The sequence below is a fragment of the Dipteris shenzhenensis genome, chromosome 15, assembly GCF_047967505.1.
Source record: "Dipteris shenzhenensis isolate YYH24624 ecotype China chromosome 15, Dip_SZ_1.0, whole genome shotgun sequence".
Taxonomy (NCBI): Eukaryota; Viridiplantae; Streptophyta; class Polypodiopsida; order Gleicheniales; family Dipteridaceae; genus Dipteris; species Dipteris shenzhenensis.
In genome coordinates, this window is record NC_141610.1 from 40,814,871 (window position 1) to 40,837,800 (window position 22,930).

The window sequence follows — 22,930 nt, forward strand, 5'->3', positions numbered from 1 at the left end:
AATTATGCATTATGGGCAGAACAGTGTTTGAATGTACTTCTGCTTAAGAAGATTTCTAAGCCCATAAGGGTGAAGGGTGTCAAGCCATCTGGGATGTCAGATGATGAGTGGGAGGAGCTAGATTTGTCCGCGAGGGCTGCTATCATGCTTACTCTCAGTGATTCTCTTGTGTATAATGTTCAGGCTGAAAAGACCTCTTATGGCGTATGGCAGAGGCTAGCAGAGTTGTATGCCCAAAAGAGTTCAGCCAGTAAGGTGTACTGGTTGAAGAAGCTGGTTGATCTTTGCATGAACGAAGGTACAGCTATGACCTCACACTTGAGTGAGTTCAATGCCATCTTTACACAGCTGATTGCACAGGGGTTGAACCTTGATGAGGAGTTCAAGGCTACTTTCTTGTTGTGTACCCTCCCTGAGAGTTGGGACACTTTCAAGACCACCCTGTCTAATTCAAATGTCACTCTTATATATGCTGATGTAGAGAGCTCTCTCCTCATGGAGGAGATGAGCAGGAAGAATAATGCGGGCAGCAAGTCTTCAAATGCTTTGCAGGTACAGGAAAGAGGCAGGACTCAGCAGAAGGGGAGATCTGCTAGTAAGTCCAAATCCCGTAGTCAGTCCCATGGCAAAAAGGATATTGAATGCTTTTATTGTGGCAAGAAGGGACATGTGAAGTCTAAGTGCTTCAAGTTTATACGGGATCAGAAAGCCAAGAAGGCTGAGGCAAAGGATGCAGGCAGTGGAAGCAAAGGCAAAGGCAAGGCCAAGGTAGATGACTTGGATGCAGTGAATGTTGCAGCAGAGGACAGTGACAGTGACAGACATGATGTTCTATGCTCTTCTGTTGTAATTGCACATACTTTGGTTATTGATGGCCATGACATGCACACCTGGCTCTTGGATTCAGGTGCTTCTTTTCATGTTACTCTTCATAGGGAGTGGTTTACTTCCTACACAGGTACTCATGGAGTTGTTCACCTTGGGAACAACTATTTTTTTTTTTGCCGAAAAAACAGTGCTAATTATATTACTTCGAGAACAAGATACAAGAGGTCAGCTTATAGCTGACGGGCTGCGTTCACAAACCGGACGCAGCCCAAAAGGTAGCATAATAGATCATACTCTCACGGAGGGATATGCTGAGTGTGAATGAACAGCCATCGGGGTGGTGAGTAGTGCCACCGAAGGCCCTGTGTAGTCTGCTCGAAGAAGAGGCTCTGTGTGTCCCAAGCCTGGAGAAAGCGTCTCCGCTTCTCCTGACCGGCCCGGGAGTCTCCCTGAATCTGGTCCCACTGGCCTCTGAGGGTATGAATAATCTCACTCCAAATCTCCGCCATGATCTGGGCAGTCGATAAGGAGGTGCCACCGAGGATCTGCGCGCAGCGCGAGGTCCAGATGTGCCATCCTGTAATGCTGCTGATAATCTCCCAGACTGGCTGCCTCTCCCGAACTCCTGTATCAGCCTCTGCTAGGTGCTGTGGGATACCCTCGAGCGGCCCCCACGTCCCCTGTGTGATAAGGAAAGTGGGGTCCTGCTGGCATGCCTCGAACAAGTGATGAAGACCAGGTGCGGTGCTGCACCAACAGAACGCGCCCCAAGTGATCACTCCTAGCTCTGGTGCTGCACGAGCAAGAAGCCCGAAAGTCCACCTCCACACTTCCTGGGCGCGCGTGCAGCTCCACAGGCAGTGTTTTGGTGACTCCTCATTCGCATGGCAAATCTGACAGCAACCGTCCTGGCCTATCTGCCTCAACCAGCTCCCCACTGGAAGACCTTTGTGGGTAAGAAGCCACAGGAAGTATGAGATCTTCCGCGGCCGCCAGCTCTCCCACAAGGCCTTCCAGAATGCCTGCAAAAAGAACCTGGAAATACCCTGTGCGTACCAGCTAGGACGCTGGGTGGGGGGGCGGCTCTGCATCCTCCCGAGAACTCGCCTGCCCAGAGTCGTGCTGTAAGCGAAGAAGGAAGTCGGCCCCTGTTTTGTCACAATCTCTGGCCACCACCACTCTCCTGGGTCCCACTCAAGTTCTGACAAGGCCCGCCCCTCCCAGAGCCAAAGACGCCAAAGCTGCAACTGGTCCTGCTCGATACTAGGGTCGGTATGCCAGACCTTCCTCAGAAGGCCTACGACCCTAACCCTCTGCCACGGGAGTAGGGGGTCGATGAGCGCATCCTCTCTCCTGAGTCGTCCATCCCCTGAAACCGCGAAGAAGGCGATAGAGGAGTCATCCAAACGTCCTGCGACCACCAGTGGGATGCCATGGGGGGTGAACTGTCCCAGCCAGTGGGTGTCTCCAGGCATGAGGACCTGAGGCTCAGGTGGAGCCAACCAAGCGGCTGGGATCGCACCGTCGATCTCCGTGCGTCTCGCCTGGACTCCGCGTGCACCTCCAGCTGCGTCTGCAAGATCGGCCATCTCCAGATGTCTGTACGTATCCCTCCAAACTCGAAGGGACCGGGCTGGCCCCCTCATCCAGCCGTCCCACCTGATATGTGATCTCTCCCCCAACTGAAGGCCCTCGGCGTCTCTGACCTGCCCATTCCAGACGAGCGGCTGGCGATCGATCTCCTCCTGACAGCTGGGCTGGGACTGAATGAGACTGAGACGGAGCCGCCTCCAAACCATGAGGAGGCTACGAACGAGTGGGGAGCGGGGCTGAGTGAGCGGGGCGGAAGTGAAGATCCACCTGAAGGACGGTAGCCACTCTCCACCTCGGCGTGGGACACAAGAGCCGACTCCCTGCTGAAGTAACATCTTCCACGTCTGCCCCCCTGGGGTCAAACCGCGGATGATAAGCTTGCCTAACAAGGCCTGACTCTGAAGCTCTGGATCAATGACCCCCAGACCACCCTCAGCCTGCGGAAGAATGACTGTCTGCCAAGCAACCCTGGCTCTGGTATCTCTATGCCCATCCTCCCCAGACCAAAGAAAGTTCCGAACCAACCTCCTGAGCTGTGCCACGCTGGATCTCGAGAAGCACCAACAGGAAGCCACATACCAAGCCGTGGCTAGAAGGACCTGGTTAACTACCAAAGCACGACCTGCAAGGGAAAGCTTAGCAGTGCTCCAGAAAGCCAGCTTCCGTCGGATGGAATCTAGCACCGGGAGAAACTGCTGAGCTGGCGTAATGTCTAGGCCAACCTGGAAGCCAAGGTATCTAGCTGTCTGTCCACGTGGAATCCATCTGAAGCCCAGAAATCGCCCCCACTGAGAACACGCCCCCGGGTCTGTGAGAAAACCAACTGATTTGTTCCAGTTGATTTTCGCACCAGCGGCCGAGCAGAAAACCTCCAGGGCCATCCGCACCCTCTCTAGCATCCTCTCATCGTCCTGGACATAAAGGGCTGTATCATCTGCGTACTCTGAGTCCAGAAGCTCCGTGTCCTCCCGGAGTGGAAGGCGAACACCCCTGAGCCCTGTGGACCTCGCCCGAAGGTAGTAAGTCATGGCCTCGGCGAAGAAGAGAAACAGATAAGGAGCCAGGGGACAGCCCTGACGTACTGATCTCTCCAAGCTGAATCGCTCACCCATCCTGCCTCCAATGATGACTCTGCTGGACGCTGTCCTGTACAAAGCTGAGATACCCTGAATCCAGCCTGCCGGGAAACCTAGCCGCTCCAGAGTCCCCTCCAAAAAGGACCAATCCACGCGATCGTAGGCCTTCTCGAAGTCGAGAAGTAAAATGGCAAGGTGTGATCCGCTGTACTGAGCCCACTCCGCCGCCTCTGAAAAGGTGAAGACATTATCCAGGATACTGCGATCCTGGACAAAGCCTGTCTGAGTGTCATGGACGAGGTCTGGAAGTAGAGGTCGAACTCTGGCACTGATCATCTTGGCGAGGATTTTGTAGGCAGTGGTAAGGAGAGTGATCGGACGCCACTGGCGGATCTCCTGTCTATCTCCTCCCTTCGGGATGAGGCAAATCAGTCCCGAGGAAAGGCTCTCTGGCATCTGACCGCTGCTGAAAATCCCCTGCAGAGCTGCAAGGAGGGGCTGATGGATCTGGTCCCAGAAGGAGGTGAAGAAAGCTCGGGATAGCCCATCCTCACCTGGGCATTTCTGCCCATCAATGGCCATCAAGGCCTCCAACATCTCATCCGAGGTGAACGGCGCCAACAACGTCGCCTGCATGCTAGGCTGGACAAGGGATGGAATGTGCCTCCACACCTCCTCACGGTCACGACTAGCACGAGGGGCAAGTGGCTCCTGCTGGAAGAGGGTCCTGTAGAAGTCAGTGGCCAACCCCAGGACCTTCCCCGGGTCCGTAACAATGTGACCATCCGCTGTCCTGAGACTCCGTAGCTGATCCCCTGCAGCTCTCTGGCCGTGTGTCCTGAAGAACTCCCTGCACATCCGGTCACCCTTCTGGGCCCAGAAGGAGAGAGAGGCGTGATAGGAGAACTCGGAGCGACGCTGGAGGGTCTCCTCCAAGAGGGCTCTGGCTCGAAGGGCCTGGATCCGAAGCTCCTCCGAGCCCGGGGAAGACTGCTGAAGTCGCTGAATGGAGGCGAGGTCCCTCCGAAGAGCTCTCTCTCTGTCCCACCAATCCTGTCGAACCTGTAGGGCTGCGAGCTGGCAGATCTGGCTAGAATCCTGCAGAGCCTGCGCGACCGAGTCTACCAGATCCACGCCCTCCCCCCAGTCTCTGTCCCAAAGACTGCAAATGCTGCTACGGACGTCCACCCTCGAGAAGATGGAATCGGGAATCCTGCATGATCGGGGAGGGAGAGTCTGGGCTGCCGAATCTAATGAAAGGAGCACAGGCGCATGGTCGGAGAGTGTCGTCCCTGGAACAATGCCCGCCTGGCCACCTCTGCTGATGGCCCAATCACTGACATAAAACCTATCAAGCCGCTCCAGGAGTCTGCCTCCTTCCCTGCGGAAGCCCCAAGAGAAGTCCAGGCTCCCGTGCCAACGCCGGAAGGACGGGTCTCTCCAACTGTCCCTCCCTCCTGTCGCGAAGATGAAAGAGTCCCAAGCTGACTGCTCTGCCTGAGCCATACCTGTGAACTCCGGATCTCTACCCTGCTGGTCCTCCAAGGTCTCCAGGTTGTTGAAGTCTCCTCCAACAATCCAGGAATCCATGTCTGGAAGAATCCCTGTAAGTGTCCTCCAGAAGGTGGCTCTGCAACGGAGGTCTGTGGGAGCATAAATGTTGAGGATTCCTATCTTGGATCCCTCCAAATTCAGGCCTACCCAAAGGGCTCGGCCTGGGATCAACGTGCCGTGACCGAAAACTATCTGAGCTAACTGCTCGCACACGGAGGTACAGACCCCCCCGCTCCTCCCCTGTGCGCCGATCGAAGGCTCCCAATAAGTGTAGGAGCGTCCAGGGAGAACCTTCCCGCAGCTGCGGGCATGAGCCGCAAAAAGCTTGTGCTCCTGGAGCAGCAGTACATCCAATCGACCAATCACTGCAGGCTGAAGTTCCTGACGCAAAATGAGCTTCCTGGGACCACGGGTGCTCGAAGAGTGAAACCCGTTCACATTCCAGGATACGAGGTGTAGGCTCATGGAGAGGGGTGGGGGGCTGCGAACAGCTGTCTGCTCGCAGTCGAAGTCGAAGAAGAATCAGACATATCGGAGTGGAGGCGCTGCCGCTTGTGAGAAGGTTTGGAGGGGGAGACGGGGTCGTCCTGCCCGTTCTTCAACACCTTCAGCAATGGCGAGAGGCCTCTAGTGCCATGAGCAAATGCTTTCTCGAGCCAGCTCGAGATCTCTGAAGTGGTCATCCCGTAGAAGGTTTGGAGTTTCTATTGGGACCAAGCTCTGACATCCTGGGGAAGAGGCCATGCCAGGGGGGGTCTGAGGATCACGATCAATCGGAAACGTTTGGCAGCGCAACGCCACCGCAAGCGCACATCGCCCTCGGACCACTGAGTCTCGAGGAGCTGCCCACCGGACGGGCCTATCCAGGAGCAAATCTGGGCCTCTGAGATCCTCCCACACCGAGTCGTCTGTCCAGGTCTCGGTGCCATCGCTGAGGAACGTGAAGGCGAAGCTAGGGCCATCCCTGGGAGCCAAGGCAGCAATCTTCCCATCCGCCCCTTTGCGGAGCATGAAGATACTAATGTCGAGACAAGCCGGGAAGGTCCCAAGGTCGGCCACATCCAGGTAGTCCCAGGGGCCAGATCTGTAAAAGTCTCGAGGGAGCTCTCTCTCCTGGAGCTGAGACCCAGCTGAGTCTGCCACTGAGGGGCTAGCGGGAAGGGAAACCTGCTCCATTGGTGGTACAGACTCCGGGTGTCCTACAAGCGGGGGGGGAGGGGAAGGAGGTTGCGGGATAGGCGACTCGGGCTCCACGGAGGCGACTGGCGGAGAAGGTGGAGGAGGTGGAACGGAGGCTGCACTCGGCTGGGAAGGCGACGGTGCAGCTAACTCTGTAGGAGGGGCGAGGGGAGCAGGGGGGGGAGGGGGATGGGGATGCATCTGGAACTGGGGCTGAGGGGGAGGGGGAGGGGGAGGGGACTGAGGGAAAGGAGACGGGGGCTGAAACTGCGGGGCGGGCGAAGGGGGGGGAAACTGGGGAGAAGGCGGGGGGGTGGGAGAGAGGAGGATCTGAGGCTGTGGAGGGCGGGCTGCCGTCGAAGAAGAAGCTCTCCCAGGTCCCTGGGGCATCTGCCTGTCAGGTCTCTGGAGTGCTGCTGCAGGAAGGGTGACCTCTGCCTCCTTGCCTTTATCCGAAATCTTCTTATTCTTTCCTCTTTTCCTTCGAACCTCGGTCCAACCGCCCACTACCTCTGGCCCAGGCTCCGACTGCCTCGGCTCCTCCTGACGTGGCTGTCCGGGGGGGGAGGTGGGGGCGGAGGGGGCGGGGGCGGGGAGGGTCGAGACGAGCTGGCAAAGCGTGGACAAGCAGCCGCCAAGTGCCCAAAGCCATGGCACCGCAGGCACTGACCTGGCTGTCCGGTGACTATCATGCTCTGGGTGATACTGCCGGCACCTGTCACGATCTCGATCACTGCAGGGAGAGTCGCAGGATCCGCCACAGCCACACGGACTCGGGGAGCTCCTGCCGTGGTCACCGCGTCGGCAAAGGTGTCGTGCATAACCCAGCCAAAATGGGAGCCCAAGTCCCTGACAATCGGCCGCAGCTCAGTAGCAAGCCCTGGAAAAACTAGTGTCACTGGGTGGCGAGGTATATGGAATCGAGTATCGAAATCCGCTGCGCTGAAACCACGGTACCACGGGACTATCATGATGATCTTCCCATCCACCGATGTGGGGGAACCGGCAATCAGATTGCTCGCAGCTTTCTCACTGGAGAGTTTGAGCCAGAAGATGCCCCTTCCCATAAGGGCCACCTCCTCAATGTGGCCATCCTCTAGCAAGAGAGTGGACTGGAGCCAGTCCCTGATGGTAGACCTGGAGGGGGAGTGTCCAATGACTCTACCGTAAACAGAGGTACGAGCAAAGTCACTGGCTACCGCCTGAACACGGGATGATTGTTGCTGTGTCAGGATAACGCGGTAGGCATCTGGAGAGGGAGGGTCCGACTGGGCCTCCGGATCCGGGCTGGGGGCCCCCATACCGCCAAGACTAATTGCAAGCTTCCGATGAAGAAAAACAGGCTGCCACCCAAGAAGGGGATGAAGCGGCGGTGGAGCCTGGGGGTGAGGCGGGCGAGGCGAAATGAAGGGTCGGAGGGGTCGAAGCGCAGGGCGGGGCGAAGGCTGCGGGATGCGGGGAGTACGGAAGGGGGCGAGAGGGCGGGGGGGGGGGGTGAAGTTGGAATGGCGGGGGTGGAGGGGTGAAGCGGGGGGGCGAGGGGAGCGGAATGAGGCGGAGGCGGGTGAAGGAGCAGCGAGGGGGCGGGTTGGAGCGGGGTGGATGGCGAGGGAGCAGCGAGGGGCGGAATGGAGCGGAGGCGGGGCGAGGGCGAGGCGGGCTGAAAAAAAAAAAAAAAAAAAAAGAAGGACGAGGCGAGGCGAGGCGGGATGGAGCGGAGGGGGCGGTTGGAGCGGCGGCGAGGGGGGGGTTGGAGCGGGAGCGAGGGGCGGGTTGGAGCGAGGGGGCGGGATGGAGCGGAGGTAAGGGGGCGGGATGGAGCGAGGGGGCGGGTTGGAGCGAGGGGGCGAGGGACGAGGGGCGGGTTGGAGCGAGGGGGCGGGTTGGAGCGAGGGGGCGAGGGGCGGGTTGGAGCGAGGGGGCGGGATGGAGCGGAGGCAAGGGGGCGGAATGGAGCGAGGGGGCGGGATGGAGCGAGGGGCGGCTGGAGCGGAGGTGAGGCGAGGGGTAGCGGGGTGCCGGCGGGGGGGGGAGGAGAGGGGACGGGGGTCGAGGGCGGACGGGAGGGGTGGAGGTGGTCGCGGCGAGGGGGGGGGGGGAGCGAGGGGGGAGGTAGGGGCTAACGGCGAGGGGGGGAGGGGAAGCTCGCAGGAGCTACTCTTGTGCAAAGTTTCCTTGGGAACAACTATGCATGTCAGATTGCAGGGATTGGCAGTATACAGATAGTATTCCCTGATGGACGCATATTTATGCTTGATGGTGTTCGTCATGTGCCGCAAATCAAGAAAAATCTGATTAGCACTGGCTTGTTAGATGATAGTGGTTACCACACCACATTTGGGGATTCCAAATGGGTGATTACTGATGGCCAGGTTGTAGTGGCTGAGGGTTTTAGGAGTGATACCTTGTACCCTCTTTATGTTTCCAGTGTAGGTAATCATGTTGTTGCCATAACCGAGCTGCCAAAGGTTTCATTGTGGCATAGCCGGTTGGGACACATGTCCGTTAAAGGAATGCAAGAACTGTCACGTTTGGGTTATCTGCCGTCTCTTTCATTTTCAGATTTGCCTACTTGTGATCATTGCATATTTGGCAAGCATTCTATGACTCCTCATAAGAGGAGAACTCCCCAAAATAGAGCACCGCTTGATCTAGTGCACACTGATTTGTGTGACATGCCAGAGTTATCACTAGGGGGTGCAAAGTATTTCATTACTTTTATTGATGATGCTACACGCAAAGTGTGGGTCTATTTCTTGAAGCATAAGAGCGATGCTTTAGATGCTTTCAAGAAGTTTGTCGCTCAGGTTGAGAATCGGACAGGTCGCAGGCTGAAATGCCTCAGATCCGATAATGGGGGTGAGTATGTGTCACATGCTTTTGTGCAATTTTGCGAAGCTAAGGGCATCAAACAGGAACTCACAGCCCCTCATAATGCATCTCAAAATGGTGTAAGTGAGCGGATGAATCGAACTATTCAGGAGAAGGTTCGATGTATGTTGTCTTATGCTGCATTGCCCCATGGCTTTTGGGCAGAAGCCGTGCAAACAGCAGTTCACATAATTAACAGGTCGCCGAACAAGGCTTTGGAGTTGAAAGTGCCAGAGGAGATGTGGTCTGGCAAGCCACCTTCATATAAGCACTTACGTGTGTTTGGCTGCGAGTGCTTTGCTCATATACGCAAAGAACTACGCACCAAACTGGATCCAAAGTCTTCCAGATGCATCTTTATGGGTTATGGTGACGAAGGTGAAATGGGGTACAGGTTATGGGATCCCGTTAAACGGAAGATTATACGCAGCAATGATGTCATCTTTAAAGAGGATAGTGTACACAAAGAACCCGTGCAACCTGTGGAATACAGGAGGGTTGTTTATGACGATGTCGGACAGCAAAGAATGCCCATTAATATGCAGCAGCAGGCTGCTGCAGATAACCCTGTTCAAGAGGGTATACAGGGTGAAAATCAGCCAGATAATTTTGCCAATGATGCACCACTGGATATGCCAGCAAATGGGGCTGTAGAACAGCCAGATATGGTGGTACAGCCACCCGTCATGCATGACGAACAGGCTAGACAGCAGCCTAATCCGGAACATTTTGTTAGGAGGAGCACCCGTGTACAACGGCCTCCTGACAGGTTTGTTCCAGGAGCCAACAATGTGGCTGATTTTATTATGCTGACAGATTGTGGTGAGCCTTCCAGCTTCAAGGAAGCTATGGGAAGAACTGAGAAAAGGAAGTGGGAGAAAGCCATGCAGTCAGAAATGGACTCCCTACTTCAAAATGATACATGGGACTTGGTGCAGCTACCTGGAGGCAGAAAGGTTTTGCCATGCAAGTGGGTTTACAAAGTCAAAGTGGATTCAAATGCTTTACCAAGGTATAAGGCCAGATTGGTTGCCAAGGGATTATGCAGGAGAAGGGCATTGACTTTGATGAGATCTTTTCCCCTGTAGTCAAGATGACTACTTTGAGAGCAGTGTTAGCTCTTGTTGCTCATGAGGACATGGATTTATGTCAAATGGATGTGAAGACTGCTTTTCTTCACGGAGATCTCCATGATGAGATCTATATGAGTCAGCCAAAGGGATATGCTGTTAAAGGGAAAGAGCAGCTTGTGTGTAAGCTCAAGAGGAGCTTGTATGGACTCAAGCAGGCACCAAGAGAATGGTACAAGAAGTTTGATGCCTTCATGCAGTCCCAAGGGTATCATAGGTGTGACACCGATCATTGCTTGTACACCAAACGGGCAAAGGATGGCAGTTTGATGCTACTCATTCTATATGTGGATGACATGCTGATTGCCAGTAAATCTCAGCAGGAGATTAGTACTTTGAAGAAACAACTGCATAAGTCTTTTGACATGAAAGACTTGGGTGCTGCAAATCATATTCTTGGCATGCGGATTACTCGTGACAGGTCCAAGGGACTTTTGTTTCTGTCACAGAAAGAGTACATTGACAAAGTATTGCAGAGGTTTAAAATGGAGGGGGGGAAGTCTATTAGTACCCCGTTGCCTCCACATTTAAAACTCAGCAGTAAGGACAGCCCCAGATCAGATGATGATAAGGCTGAAATGGCCAAGGTTCCGTATGCATCTGCAGTTGGTTCTTTGATGTATGCCATGGTTGCCACTCGTCCGGATATTGCTTTTGGGTGGGAGTCATCAGCAGGTTTATGGCAAATCCAGGCAAGCGGCACTGGGAAGCAGTGAAAGGTGTCTTGAGGTATCTCAAAGGTACCAAAGACTTGTGCATATGCTATGGTAGGCAAGATGCATTGGTGCATGGTTTTACAGATTCAGACTATGCAGGGAATGCAGATAACCGGAAGTCTACTACCGGTTATATTTTCACATTTGCAGGAGGTGCTATATCATGGGTGTCTCGGTTGCAGAAATGCGTTGCACCGTCAACTACTGAAGCTGAATATGTTGCAGCCACTGAGGCTTGCAAGGAAGCAATATGGCTTACTCGGCTGGTGGGAGATTTGGGCATTACAGGAGATATGCCAGTTTTGCATTGTGATAGTCAGAGTGCTATCATGTTGGCAAAGAATCCGGTCTTTCATCAAAAGACCAAGCACATAGATGTGAAATATCATTTCATCAGGGAGGTACTGGAAGACAAGCGACTTGAGCTTGTGAAGGTGCATACTGATGATAATCCTGCAGATTTACTCACTAAGAGCTTGCCTACAGAGCGGTTTGCACATTGCCGCCACATCATGGGATTAGGATGAGACCATTCTTATTTTATGGTCTTGTATACAGTAACTGTATATTGCTGTAATTTTTTATTCTTTTCTCCCCTTTAGGCACATTGGCCTTTAGGTGGGAGGTTGTTGGGGTAAAGGCACATTGCCACCCCTGTATTAAAGATATGACACCTATGACTGTCTTAAGACAGTCTTAGGGTAAAAAACCTAATCCTAATAAAACTTAAGAGTTTGTGGTGTGGCTCATCACTTCACACCCGCATCTCTAGTGTCACTCCTCTCTCTCACTCTCTCCCGTATGTTCTTCACCCCTTTCCTTCCCTCTCAGGGATTGCAAGATCGATGACCTTCTAGCCAAACTTATTAAATCTCACTTGATAACCTTGGTCAGCCATTTGACCCACTGATGCAAGATTCTTAGTAATGGTGGGAACATATAACTCATCCTCCAAAGTATTCTCAACACCATTTCTATCAACCAATGGAATATTTTCAATGTGGGTAAATTTATTTATAGTATCATCCCTTGTAGCCACAAATTCACCATCCAACATCTTATCTTTATGAGTGAACCATTCACCATGATAGGTCATATGATTGGTGGCATCCGAGTCAACAAACCAATCATCACTTTGTGAGGGCTGCCCATAACGTGCTCCATGCTAAATAAATGAGCTCCATGCCTTTGCTATAATGATACTCCCTTTGGCCCCTGCTGTAGTTTCTCAAAACGATTTGATCTAAAAACACTAGAGTTTTTGCAAGTCTTCTGGGTTTCTTTGCAATCCAAGTATCCCTTTTCTTTGTGTTGCTTGGAAGTTTCACAAAACTCCAAAAAAGCCAAGATTTATTGCAGCTACTTGTGAGACTACTTCGACGGACGTCTCTAAATGGCTAAGCTACTGCTTCAAAGCCATGTTGCCTAGTGTCCATGACCTTTGGAGGAACTTATTAAACGAGACAGATGTCCCCTCGCACTCAAGTTGGATTTTAAATGACTCTGTAGGAGTGATTCCTGTTGTAAAATTTTTTAATTCCTCTTGAAGCATTTAGGAAAAAGAAGCTCCTATTCTCCTTCAAACCTTCGATTTTACTACACTTTACACAAAGAGATCGAGCTGGAAGATCTGAAGTTTAGAATCAAAAAGCTAGTGACTGAAGTTTTCAAGCTGAGATTTGACAAAGATAGATGCAAAGTGCTAAAAGTTGAGAAAACAGCTTTATGTTTTGACTTTTGGTGGCTAAATAATAAAGATCGTGACATCGATTCTAAAAAAGGAAAGATACACAAAGGTAGTAAGTGTTGAAGATGTTTGCTCTTGGATAGATTTTCTTTTAGAGAATCTTTACATCACAACAAAGTGATTCTTTGTTTGAACAAATTATAGGAATCCCCATGGGCACTAATTGTGCTGTCTGTTTAGCAAACTTTTATCTTTTCACTTATGAATTTGAGTTTATGCAACATCTTATTTCTATCAATACTTGCCCTATCATTTTACATAAGCTTAGCCAAGTTAGGCGCTTTATAGATGATTTATTTGTACCTGATGTTCCTGACTTTCAAGACTTTATGTACAAAGATGCTTGTGCTTTTGGAGAAGGAATCTATCCTTGTGACTCTTGTGAACTGAACTGCAATTCAAGAGGGGATTCTTGTGTTCTAGATCTTAGATTTTCTCAATCTACCGTAGGATTAGAGGTTGATATATATGATAAACGTGAACATCTTGAATATAGTGGTTTACACATTATAAAAATGCCTCACATTGACTCAAACATTTTTGATTTAGCAAAATATGGAGTTGTCTCTTCCAATTCCATAGATTTTCCCGCCTTTGCACAACTAAGGAGTCTTTTATCACTCAATGTAGTAATTTGATCACTTTACTAATGCACAAGAGGTATAATCCAAGAAAAATAATGAAAAAAGTACGCACAATCTTAGATATGAAGTCTTTTATCTATGGTGTATCCGCCTTAGGCATGTTTAGAATGATTGAACAAAAGCTGAAAACAAAAAGCAGGGAGCTGAATAGCCCGTTTTTCTTTTAGTTTCAAAAGAGACTTTGATTGAGTATGCATGTGCTTTCTAAGTTAGGAATGTAATTTTGCTTCTTTGGTACATAAGTTTAAGGGGTCCTTTTAGTTCTTTATGTTTTAAATGTGAGAGAGAGAGAGAGAGGGAGATTTTATTCCTGTTTTTTGAAAGATTTTGTTTCTTGATTTGCTTGTTTAATTTGGCTTAGTCACCTTCTTCCTTTCTTCTTTATTTCTTGCTTTCTTTCTCTTTTGTTTATTTGACGTATTTTAGTAAGCATTGGGTTTGCCCAAAAGACTCCACGGGTCTTTAGAAACCCAGTATAGCTACTTATGCTTGGGCACTGATGACGACATAAGTGTTGCTTTGCTTGCTAAGTATGTCTTCTTTTTGTTTTTCAAAAAAGTTTTTGTTACCTCTTTTTTCTTCTCTTTCATTTTCTCTTTTATTTTGTGTAGATTTTTGAACTTTAGAACAACAAAAAATATTAATTTGTATGATTGGATATATTCTAGTCTTACAAAGGTATATGTATAACATAATTGTTATATTGATGTCTTCCACCATGGTATATGATTGGATATATTCTAGCCGTAGTTTTGCTTGGCATAGCAATCTCTCTCAGAATGACCATATTCCACAATGTCCAGATTGGTTGAGAATCTCATTCTCTTTCTTTTTTGTAGAAAGGCACCTACATATCTACCCACTGTGATGATGTTTATCCTTGCCAGGGACGAATTGTATCTGCGATGCAGCTTTGAAATACATTGGAAACTTCTTCTTATGAATCATATGCGTGTCAGTGTGTTTTGATTCCGCTTTCATCATTTGTTGTTTATGTAATTGACAAGAATGATGTAAGTGTGTATGAACACCAAGAATTAAAGTTGTTGTTGAACGGATTCTCAGATGTATTTCCAGCTCATTTGTCGGAAAATTTACCTCCAGAAAGGGTAGTAGACCATTGCATTGACTTAGTTCCTGGCACTCAACTTATCAGTATTCCGCCGTATAGGATGAGCTAGTTAGAGGAGGATGAGTTAGCTACATAACCTCAGGATTACGTGAAGATGGGCTACTTACGCCCAAGTAAATCACCTTGGGGTGCCTTGTCCTTTTAAGAAAGAAAAAAGATGGTTCGTGGAGAATGTGTGTTGATTATAAACACTTGAATAAAGTGACAATTAAGAATAGGTATCCCCTCCCTAGGTCTGATGACTTGATCGACGGGTTGGTCACTAAATTTACGCACGAGTTATCACTAGATCCACATTAATATGAAACATATAGAAAGGACAGCCTTTCGGACCAGGTATGGTTATTATGAGTTTCTCGTATTAGCTTTTGGTTTGACCAATGCTTCCGCAACCTTTCAACAAATGATGAACAACTTGTTTCGAGATTATTTGGGTAAGTTTGTCGTGGTGTTCTTGAATGATATTTTGGTTGATAACAAGACATTAGAGGACCACCTCTGTCATCTTCGGATTGTCTTAGTTTACTAAGACAGAATTGGTTGTATGCCAAGATGAGTAAATGTGACTTCTTTATGAAGGAGATTATTTACTTATTGACACAAGATTTCTTGGGAAGGTGTTGGCATTGATCTAGATCATTTTCAAAAGGTTTTGGATTGGCTGATATCTTAGACTGTGAAACAACTTCGTTCTTTCCTAGGATTTATTGTCTTTCTAAGATATGCATCATAATTAGTCTCTCTCTCTTATTAAACATGAATATCACCATTCTTAGTTATGCTCTGGGACTCAACCATAGTCATGGTTGAGTCTGTTTGTTCTTTTAATCTTGCATAGATTATTGTTATGGTAATGCATCATAATTAGTCTCTCTCTTGGATTAAACGTGCATATCACCATTCTTAGTTATGCTATGGGGCTCAACCATAGTCAAAAAATTTAGCCATGGTTGTATATAAGTTACTATAATTATCATGATCTGTAATAACCTTATCATACAAGAGACACATAAAATTGAATTACATCACACACACACACACACACACAAAAAGCATGAAAGAAAAAAGGATGTATTAATGCCCGCGGAAGGCGTCGCGGGGCCTATGGGACAAAGTGCGCAAAAAAAGTAGACTCATACAAGCCTCAATGAGCTGGAGCAAAGGGATCGCTAGAGCCCTTGCTGAGTACTAATCTATGCTAGCAAAATCGTAATCAATCAAGTACAAGCTAAATCAAGTCAAGTCGATCTCGGAGCTAGGACTCAGAAACTCGAAAATCGAATCCCGGCACATTGATGGCTCTTTGGTGAGTTGTGAAAATATCTCGTATCAGTGTCTATCGAGCTGTCTCGTGCTGTGGCGGGGGGTGTGGTCTCCTCTTATCTCTGAACTCTCTGGGCAGAGTGACCCCTTGTCTTTGTTGGTCCCCCCTGAGGAAAGTTGTGATAGGTTGGACCTCAATAAAGTGTGCTCTGGGCACTCTCTGTCTTGCACGTGGTCTCTACATCCCTCTCTCGGTGGCATTGTGTCGGCTCTCTTTGCTGATCCAAGCTGCCCTCATATCAGCTAGCTGCTCCTCCTCTACTCCGCTGTGTCCTTGATCTGACTCATATGTATAGAAGTATGTGACGTGTCGCTGTGCTCGGTCAGCCTCTATGTCTTGTGGTCTAGCCGCCTCCTACTGCTCTCTGATCTGTGCTCTCTGATCTGTCGCAATAGTGTCTCCTTGTGCCGGCGCATCTCCATCAAATAGAACCCAATGTAGTTTTCGTCATGGAAATGGATCAGTCGTGATAGTGGACCGAAGCCACTCCCCTCAAGGTAGAGACTGTGGTAGTGTCCCCGGATCTCATAGTAGGTTGGGCAAGTGCAAAGAAAATGCTCCTTATTCTCAACTGACCTCAACATACATAACATGCAGACTCTGCTCTGTGGGTGTACCTGCAGCTCTCCCCACCTCGATTCTCAATTGATTGGACGAAACCCACATTTGTCCAATGGCAATCATCAGTGCATGTGAGACTCCTTTGTCCTTGAGTTATTGGGGTCTGATGATGAATCCCTCCTCTGATACTCTCAGGAAGAGATTGCGGTAGAACTGAATCTTGGTGTGGAGGTCCTAGTCACCTCCCTAAGCCCGAGATGTATGGAGCTGAAGAAGATCTAACTGTATGATACGGTTGATCTCATCACGTGGGATCGACTCAGGAAGCGCGTCCATGCTATACTGAAAGGGAGAAAGTCTGTCCATCTGAATACTGTGCTTGGCAAGCCAGGTGGATATAAGTGCATACCATTTGTCTAGATGGTAGCGTCCTGTACTATTGAGGCAAGGGTGTCCTAGACATGGGCGAGGTCTATATCATCTCCGAGTAGGGTCGGAAGCTCTCTGGCTAAGTGACTTACATATACTGGGTCGAGGGCATGGTCAAAGTGGATCTGGGTGTGAGCAGGCGTGGTAAGAGTTCTCTCTGTGGCTGGCGTAGTAGCAGAGATACGGAATGCCAGATATGGGTGGTTAGCTCCGAGTGGGGGAGGGGGTACTGTGAGGTCATGTATCCGCGAAGCAAAAGCTAATGGGCCTAGTAGGTAGTCCACTGTACTTGTCCCCCCTCCATGTGGGAAACAAGTGAACCCCTCAGATGATGGCCATCTCTGAAGGCCATTGTAGATGATGAGATCGTGGACTGCTCCCAACTCAAGTAACAATTGCCGGTATGCTATCACATGTAAGGCATCTGCAGAATGTCTCAGGATCCCGAGCTCTGTTGCATCCAGCTCAAGAACCATGTGAGGATCTCTCTCGTATGCAAAGTCTAGTAGGCCCACTTGTCTATCTCGTGTCCTTGCATTGAAGCCCCCTGGAAGGAGGGTGTCTCCCTGCTTGGAGAACTTTGTGATTTCATCATGTATCATCCCAAATGGGCTGTGTCCCTCTGTAGGGACCTCATGGGCATATGATGATGTGTCTGGGGGAAACTAGCACACCACAATGACGATTGGTCGGGCATCTAGTAGCTGGAATCGTATCCACATATGACATGCATGCTCCTCTCTTCATACCACATATATGAGTGGTCTCGAGTGTGTTTTTAAAAGGACAGCATACCTCCAAAACCTCCTACCCCACTATCTCTCCTCAACTCTCTCCTATGAGTTGACTCCCAGGTGTATCCTGTCACTGTGGGCAACCCTCTCTCTGGGTTCTCATGTGTGTCGGTGTAGAAGCTAATGTCTCTATCTATGTATGTCTCCTATAAGCCACCTGGATCGGATCAGAGAGTGCCATTGCAATTCCAAACCGTCATACTCAATCTGCCCTGTGTCTCTATCTCAAAGGCCCGACACCGTCATGCACTATCTATATCTCCTCCACCTCTTTCTTGTTGGAAAGGTTACCTCCCCCTCTGTAAGCCCCCATATGAGGAGAGCATGGGGGAGGGAGACCTAGGGCATTTTCCCAGAAGGAAAATCCTGGAGAGGGGCTTGCCACATTGGCAACACCTCACAGCAAAGAAAAGAGGGCTAAAGGGGCTGCCACATGGGCTGCCATGTGGGCAGCACAGCAGCCTGGCAGAGGCGCAGCAAGGCGGGCGTGTACGGGCTGGAACAAGCGCACAGGAGGCAGGACATGGCGCAGCAAAAGGCGCTTGCAAAGGGCAGCACATGGGGCTGACAGAGGTGCACAGGTGGCAGCATGAGCAGGGCCAATAGGGGCCTGCATGGGAGACCTGGAGCAGGGCCTGCAATAGACGCAGATAGGGACAAAGGCAGCAGCCCAAAAAGGGCCTGGCAAAGGCCCTTATATAAGGCTGGTTGGACCAGCCAACCAAGTCGGCCAACAAGCAGACTGGTCAGCCAGGATGAGGCTGGCTGGTCGGTGTTTTGACAGCCCTTGGGGGCCTATAAAAGGAGGGCCCTTGTAAATCATAATTGGAGCAGCACTTCAGGGAGCAGGAAGGAGCAGCAGAGCAGCACCAGTTGGGCCTATGACCAGGAGGTGAACTAGATGCAGACTTAGCTCACAACCTAGGCTGTACACAGGCAATAAGGTAGAAGAACATTCTGGACATAGAGTCTACTACACTTGAGGTGGAGCACGCAGACTCAGGGTTCTAGAAGTGACTAGCAGATAGAGGACCTTTGGTAAGAGCAGAGGACCACATCATTGGTGGGACTCTGAATCTCTCTCTTTTGTTGTGTCCATAGTTTTGGATGGAAATATATTGTTTTGGTGGATTCTATATCTGGCTATGTCTACTGTCTATTTCCTAATCTGCACATCTATGTGATGCACATTAAGTTAAGAAGTTTGTGATTCCACACCACACTGTGTGATCTCCTGGGCTATTCTATCAGTCTTCCGTTGTGCATACCCTCTATTAGTCGATTTCTAACATTTCTATCCTTTCTCGAATGATTACTTTACCATCTCAATATACAGCCCATTTTTGTTCCTGCCTCACAGCCTGCACTTGGGTCATCCCCTCCCTTTTGTGCTCTGTGTGTGTGTGTGTGTGTGTGAAAGAGAGAGAGAAAGAAAGAAAGAAAGATATATTAACGTCCTCGGAAGACCTCGCGGGTCTATGGGACAAAATGCACACACCACAAAACTACAACATCAGTTAGAGACTGAGAGTCTGTGGGGGAGTACAACAACTCAGCCCTAGATTATTTTAATAGCATAACATAACTACATTCAGGTATTATGTAAGAGTGATCTGAATAACATCAGTTTAAGACTGAGAGTCTTTGGGTTTCGGTTTGAAATCTCTTATTAGTGCTTGCCCATCTTGGTAGACCGCCGATTTACCTTCCTTGCTTCTTTCACTTTGATGAGTTCATTTGCCCGTTCTTTGAGTTGGGTCATAGTGAGCTCTTCAGATATCCAAATCCTAGTACTTTCAGCTTGTTGGTTTGTCCAAGGATCTTGACCCTTGAGCTTTTGTCTTTGAAGTAAATATGTGCCTGGTTACCCTTTTGAGTGATGAAACTTATGTCATTCTCATCCCAATCGACTTGTGGTACTGCCTTCTTGAGTTGAATGATCTTGCTCTCATCAATGTGTTCCTCTTCCTCTTCCATTCCAAAACAGCTAAGACAACTGTCTTGCAATCCTCCAATGCGTAAAATCTTCTTGTTACTTACTATGTTTTGCTGCTCTCTTACCTCAGTATAGAGATCACATTTGTCGATCTTGTTGTGTATTGCTGCTGTAATTTCCTGTCCCATGGATTTGAGCTGAGTGTTGACCATTTCTTGGACCTTGACTACGAGCTGTGGTGTTGGAGCCGTGATGTTGCATTGCTGTAGGACTTCTTGTATTACCTCTTGTCTGCCTTCATTCTTCATTTCTGAAACTATCTTCTCCAAAGAAGCAATGCGGAGCTCTGCATCTCTAAGTTCTTGCTGTAGGAAGTAAATCTGTTCGTGTGGATCAAGCTTACTTTGAAATCTGTGATAAGTCAGAGAGTAGGGGGAAGGCGTCGATGCCATGGCGGCATAGGATGGCTTCTTGGTGGCTGGAGTTGATGGGAAAAGCTTTATTTTCGGGAACTCCATATTGAAAAAGACCTGCTTAATCAGCGACCCCTTTGTTTGCGCTAACACCTCAGACTGAGCCAGGGGCTCATCTCAGCCTGAGGCTGGGTTAGCTGATGAGAACCCCCCCTTGTACGGCGAGCTATAAGTAGGCGGAGGCGGACGGGTTAGTAGGCGGAGGGGGCTAGCGGATGGAGAGGATAGGCTAGGCTAGCGGGTGGAGAGGCTAGCAGGCAACGGCGGAGAGAGAGAAGGCGGGGAGGCTGAGTGGCGGGAAGGCTGAGCAACGGAGAGGTGAGGCTGAGCGGGCGAGCGGAGAGGCTGAGGAGAGAGAGAGAGAGAGAGAGAGAGAGAGAGAGAGAGAGAGAGATGTGTTTGTCGCCAGTGGACTAGCAGCAAAGAAGTTAGAAAAGGAGGTATCTCATGTTCGATAACAAGGAGTGTAACAATCTACTTGAAAAAATATACATACTAGTCAATATTAGTGAAAATGCATTCATTGATGGTCAAAAAACACAATACAGCTGATGGTATATGAGGGCTTGTGTGATTGATTTTTTAAAAGAAGCACATTTGCCAAAGAGTCTTGGAGTTTTTGAATCTCAGGATGCTGCAACTGTCAATATCCATACAGTACCACACCATGTTGGTACACGTAGGATGCGCAGGAGAAACATGGATGGTGCTTCATCGTCAATGGCTGGTAATGCCTGGTTTCTAGTTGCTTTTTTGGCACTTTGAATGTTATTCTGGTTTCACAAAGCTTCAGTAATGCTGACACACTGAGTCTTTCGTGGATGGATATATTGGAAATTAGAACGACTGGATGATGAATTTTTAGTCTTCCCTTGTTGAAGTTACTTTTGAAAAGTAATCTACTATCTTTCTTCTGTTCTTCCAAAATACTAGAACAAGTGGATCAAGAGGATGAAGTGCAGGAGGAAGAATTGGATCAGCCTGCGTATTACGCTACTAGATCTTCAAAAAAGAAAGAGCTTAAGAAGCAGGAGAAGGAGGCCCGGAGACAGGTCAGGGCTTCTTGTTGTTCTTTTTGTTCTTTTGGGGGTGGGGGGATATCTATGTTTCTGATTCTGGACGACAATAATCTTTTAGGCTTTCCTATTAGGCTGAAGATGCATCTCATGAGATGCGAAGGCAAAAACAGGATAAATATGCTGACATGCGACGCCGCAAGGATGAACAGAGGGAAGCTGAGGAGCTGCGCAAGGCATGTATTGTGATTTTATCTTTCATACATATTCTGTTAGTTACTTGGTAAGCCCCCTCTATTAAGACAGGAGACTCATTTGCTTCATTCTCTCGTTATCACAAAATGTTTGACGTAGGAAGAGGAAGCTAGGATACAAAGGGCAAAGGAAGAGGAAGCTGCAAATGCAGAATTTGAAAAATGGAAGGATGCTTTTACTGTTGACACAGAAGGGACATTGGAAGAAGAGCTGCAGGAAGAGTCCAGGGGTTTGTTAAATGATTTTGTGGAATATATTAAGGTTTGTAACTTCTTTGCTCTGATTTTTAGTCTATACTCAAAGATATTGTTTATGTTACAATCTGGTCAACAAAATTCTTGAAGATTTTTACCTTGGGTTCTTCCGAAAGAAACCTATCTGACTGAGATTACTTTCTTACAAAGAGGCAGTTCCATCCAAATTAAAAGATTGAAGAATGTTATTTCAAGCTTGTGTACAGATGTAAGAAATGGTAGTGCATAATCAGATCTGGCTAAGTGGAATAGAAGGTATCCCTAGTTGGAATAGAGTACCAATGAGAGAGAGAGAGAGAGAGAGAGAGAGAGAGAGATATTAACGTCCACGGGAGGCCTCGCGGGCCTATGGGACAAAGTACAGAATCAAGTAGCTCATATAGACCACTGTGGGCCGGCGCAAAGGGCTCACTAAGGCCCTTGCTGAAAACTAAAATGTTATACTAGTACAAAATAGCAAAGTAGCAAAATGCAAAATGAGAGTGACATGAAGATATCAAGTGCTCAGAGCTAGAGTCCCAAGTGCGTGGACCGGCTCTACGTATCGAGGCTCCATGATGGCTCTCTGGTGAGATGCAAAGAGCTCACGTATTTGCATCTGTCGGGATGTCTCCCGTGGTGGTGGAGGACGTGGTCTCCTTGATCTCTGGATCCGATGGGCTATGTCAAGGGTGATGCCTCGCCTCGGTCGATCTCCCCTAAGGAGAGCTAAAATAGGTCGAACCTCGATCGTGTGTGCTCTGGTCGCCTGTCGCGCCGTGTACGGTTACCTCGATCCTCAGTTGATGGGACGAGATCCGCATCTGTCCGATGGCAATCCTCAGTGCATGTGAGACTCCTTTGTCCTCAAGATACTGAGGTTTGATGATGAGCCCGCCTTTTGATACTCTCAGAAAGTGGTCATAGTAGAGCTGGGTCTTGGTGGGGAACTCCTGGTCCCCTCCCCATGTGCGAGATGTGTGGAGTTGGAGGAGATCTAAGTGTATGATGCGGTTAATCTCATCTCGTGGGATCGACTCGGGCGGTGCATCCATGCTATGCTGAAATAGGGGAAGCCGATCCATCTGAATCCCGTGACTGGCGAACCATGCGGTGATGCGTGCAAACCATGTTGTACCTGCCCCCCACTCTCAGATAGTTGTATGGAGGACTCTAGTGCCAGTCTCGGAAGTCTCTCATGAGGTAGGTCGCAAACTCTATGGAGGAAAGTCACTGTCTGAAAGATGGCATCAACCTGGAGAGGGGTCATGGGAAACTTTGCCTGTACTATGTGATGGGGGACCGAGGGCTTACTCCGAATCATCCTGGAGCCCATAATCATCTGTAGCCGCTCGAATCTCTTCCACTCTGCTGCTGAAATAGCAAAGGGCTCACTAAGGCCCTTGCTGAATACTAAAATGCTATACTAGTACAAAATA

The 22,930-nt window shown here is 49.2% G+C and overlaps 1 protein-coding gene across 1 annotated transcript in view; it reads left to right on the plus strand.

Moving 5' to 3' along the window:
• Positions 1-22,930, plus strand: part of LOC147893817 (DDRGK domain protein) — a 62,918-nt gene that overhangs the window by 13,384 nt on the left and 26,604 nt on the right. Inside the window, exons 2-5 of the mRNA XM_087385865.1 lie at positions 20,618-20,714; positions 20,921-21,039; positions 21,138-21,239; positions 21,358-21,519. Coding sequence (XP_087241991.1) covers positions 20,618-20,714; positions 20,921-21,039; positions 21,138-21,239; positions 21,358-21,519 — 480 coding nt within the window. The remainder of the gene's footprint in view (positions 1-20,617; positions 20,715-20,920; positions 21,040-21,137; positions 21,240-21,357; positions 21,520-22,930) is intronic.